This window comes from Penaeus vannamei, chromosome 19, assembly GCF_042767895.1.
Source record: "Penaeus vannamei isolate JL-2024 chromosome 19, ASM4276789v1, whole genome shotgun sequence".
Classification (NCBI taxonomy): Eukaryota; Metazoa; Arthropoda; class Malacostraca; order Decapoda; family Penaeidae; genus Penaeus; species Penaeus vannamei.
Window position 1 is genome coordinate 6,160,429 of NC_091567.1, and position 2,500 is coordinate 6,162,928.

The 2,500-nt window shown below is 34.5% G+C and overlaps 1 protein-coding gene across 1 annotated transcript in view; it reads right to left on the reverse strand.

Annotated features, from left to right (window-relative positions):
* Window positions 1-2,500, reverse strand: part of LOC138865014 (putative neural-cadherin 2) — a 153,201-nt gene that overhangs the window by 72,740 nt on the left and 77,961 nt on the right. Inside the window, exon 10 of the mRNA XM_070133811.1 lies at window positions 388-564. Within this exon, the coding sequence (XP_069989912.1) occupies window positions 388-564 (177 nt within the window). The remainder of the gene's footprint in view (window positions 1-387; window positions 565-2,500) is intronic.

Consider the following 2,500-nt stretch of genomic DNA (forward strand, 5'->3'; position numbering starts at 1 on the left):
TAGAAGTATAAGAATAGTAGTAGTATTACTAGTAGTAGTAATAGAAGAAAAAAAAAGTAGTAGTAGCAGTAGCTTCAGCAGCAGTAGAAGCATTAGCAGTAGTAGTCGTAGTAGTAGTAGTAGTAGTAGTAGTAGTAGTAGTAGTAGTAGTAGCAGTAGCAGTAGTACTAGTAGTTGTTGTTGTTATTTTAGTGGTAGTAATAGTGGTATCAGCAGTAGTAGTAGTCGTGGTAATGATATTAATAGCAGCAATGTAATAATAGTAGCAGTAATAGCAGTGGCAATAGCAGGAATGATGATGATAACACAAACAAATATCAACAACAACAACATTTGCGATGACAATATTGACACCTCCAATTCCAAATCAGACCCAAAAGTACTTACGCCATCGATATCGTGTGCTGTGAAGGTCGCCAGGAGTGTCCCCGTGGGCGTATCCTCAGGTAACGTGAAATGGGCGTAGTCGTGGGTGAACACGGGTGAATTGTCATTGTCATCCACGAGGCTAAGGTTCACCCAGGCGCCATCCACGTGGTATTTGTCGAGCCACCCAGCCTCGCCCTGGGAGTGAAAGACAGGGGGATCCATAAGTGTTAGGGAGGTTGTGTGTTTGTTTGTTTGTTTCTTTATTTGTTTGTCTTATTTAACCTGTATTTAATCCCTAAAAACGGGCTTATAATAATGATTCGACTCTCTCAGCCGAACAAAATTCCACCTACCCAAACCATGGACGTAATATTACGTTCCCCGTTCTTCCAGGAGAGGAAGTAACATTACGCCATCCGCCGTTTAAGAAGTCTAAGTATTTACTTAATGGGAAGAAGGACTGTGCTCCCCTGCCGTTCTTTCTCCCTGTGTGTCTACTTTACGAACGATTTTACGATCAATAACTTTTATACTCTTGGACACAATTTTTGGTGAAGAATGTCGAATAGGGTTTTGAGGAAAGACGATTTAAAAAGTGTGAGTGTAAAGTTGTCTTTGTCGCTTCCGGGCCACATCTTCTTCGGAATTGTGTGTAATTGTGATGGAGACGAAATGTTTGAACGTTTATTACGAAAGTTACATTGTAGAACTATACAATCATAACTTTTGTAGTTTAATTTCCGAAACATTTATCTTTTTGGTATTGTTTTTATCATTATTATTAGCATGAGGATGATAATAATAATTCCGATAATGATAAAATAATGATAATGACTATAGCTGTAATAGTGATGATAAAAGTAATGATAATGATAATGATAACAATGATCATAATAATTACAGTAACAAGAACAATAACAATGATAATAATAATTACTATTATTATAACTGTTATTTCATTATTATTATTTTTCATTATCATTATCTAATATGACTATCATTATTACCACGCATACACTCATACATATGCGTGTGTTTGTATATATATACATATATATATATATATATATATATATATATATATATATATATATATATATATATATATATATATATATATATATATATATATATATATATATATATATATATATATATATATATATATATATATATATATAACATTTATTTATTTATTTATTCATTTATTATTTTTTTTCTTTTCTACAAAAGATATTTAATTTTCTTCTCCTGGTATCAACTGCAATATCTCTACCAATTTTCTTTCTTGTTCTGTATATTCATTTGCTGAACTTTCCTAACAATGCGACTTGCCTATGAGATGCAAATGAGTTCCCTGCAAAGGAGAGAATGTGACAATACCTTCTACCTTGCCTGTGACTGGTTTTCGATAATGTAGCGGCTTCTACCATGTATTTTTATCCTGTTCTCGAAAATGCGGCGCAACCTACTGTATCATCTGAAACCTGCCATGTCCGTGACCTCCCCTTCAAAGCACTACTGCCACCTACCACATATGTGACCTGTTCGGGTGAACAAAGTACTAGATATCATATTTTTGACCTGCTCTCGAAAGCACTACCTACCATCTTTGTGACCTCTCAAAAACACAATGCCACCTACCATGCCTGTGCCATACCATTGGAAGAACTTAGCATATACATGGCCTGCTCTTAGAAGTCAGTAACTACCAAATCTGTACTAAATACCGTGTCTAAGAACTGCTCTATAAGATACAGCAACTGCTCTTCAACGTCTGTGACTACTATGCAAGCGATATGTGCAAAATATCGTGTTTCTGACATTCTCTCTAAAACGAAATACTATCTATCGTTTTTCTAACCTACTCTCAAAAGTTAGTAACTACCATATTTGTGTCCTGTTTTGATTAGTATCTACCATATTTGTGGCCTTAAATCTGCTATATAAAAACACAGCATCACTGACTATGACCTACTTTTAAAAGACTGTGACAACGTAATATCACGTCTTAGACTTGATACAAAATTTCACCTACCATGCCAGTGATCTCTGCCAAAATACCATGTTCTCTTTTACCTAATCTAATGAATAAATAAACAAATAAAAATTAAAAACAGCACCTAGTGTC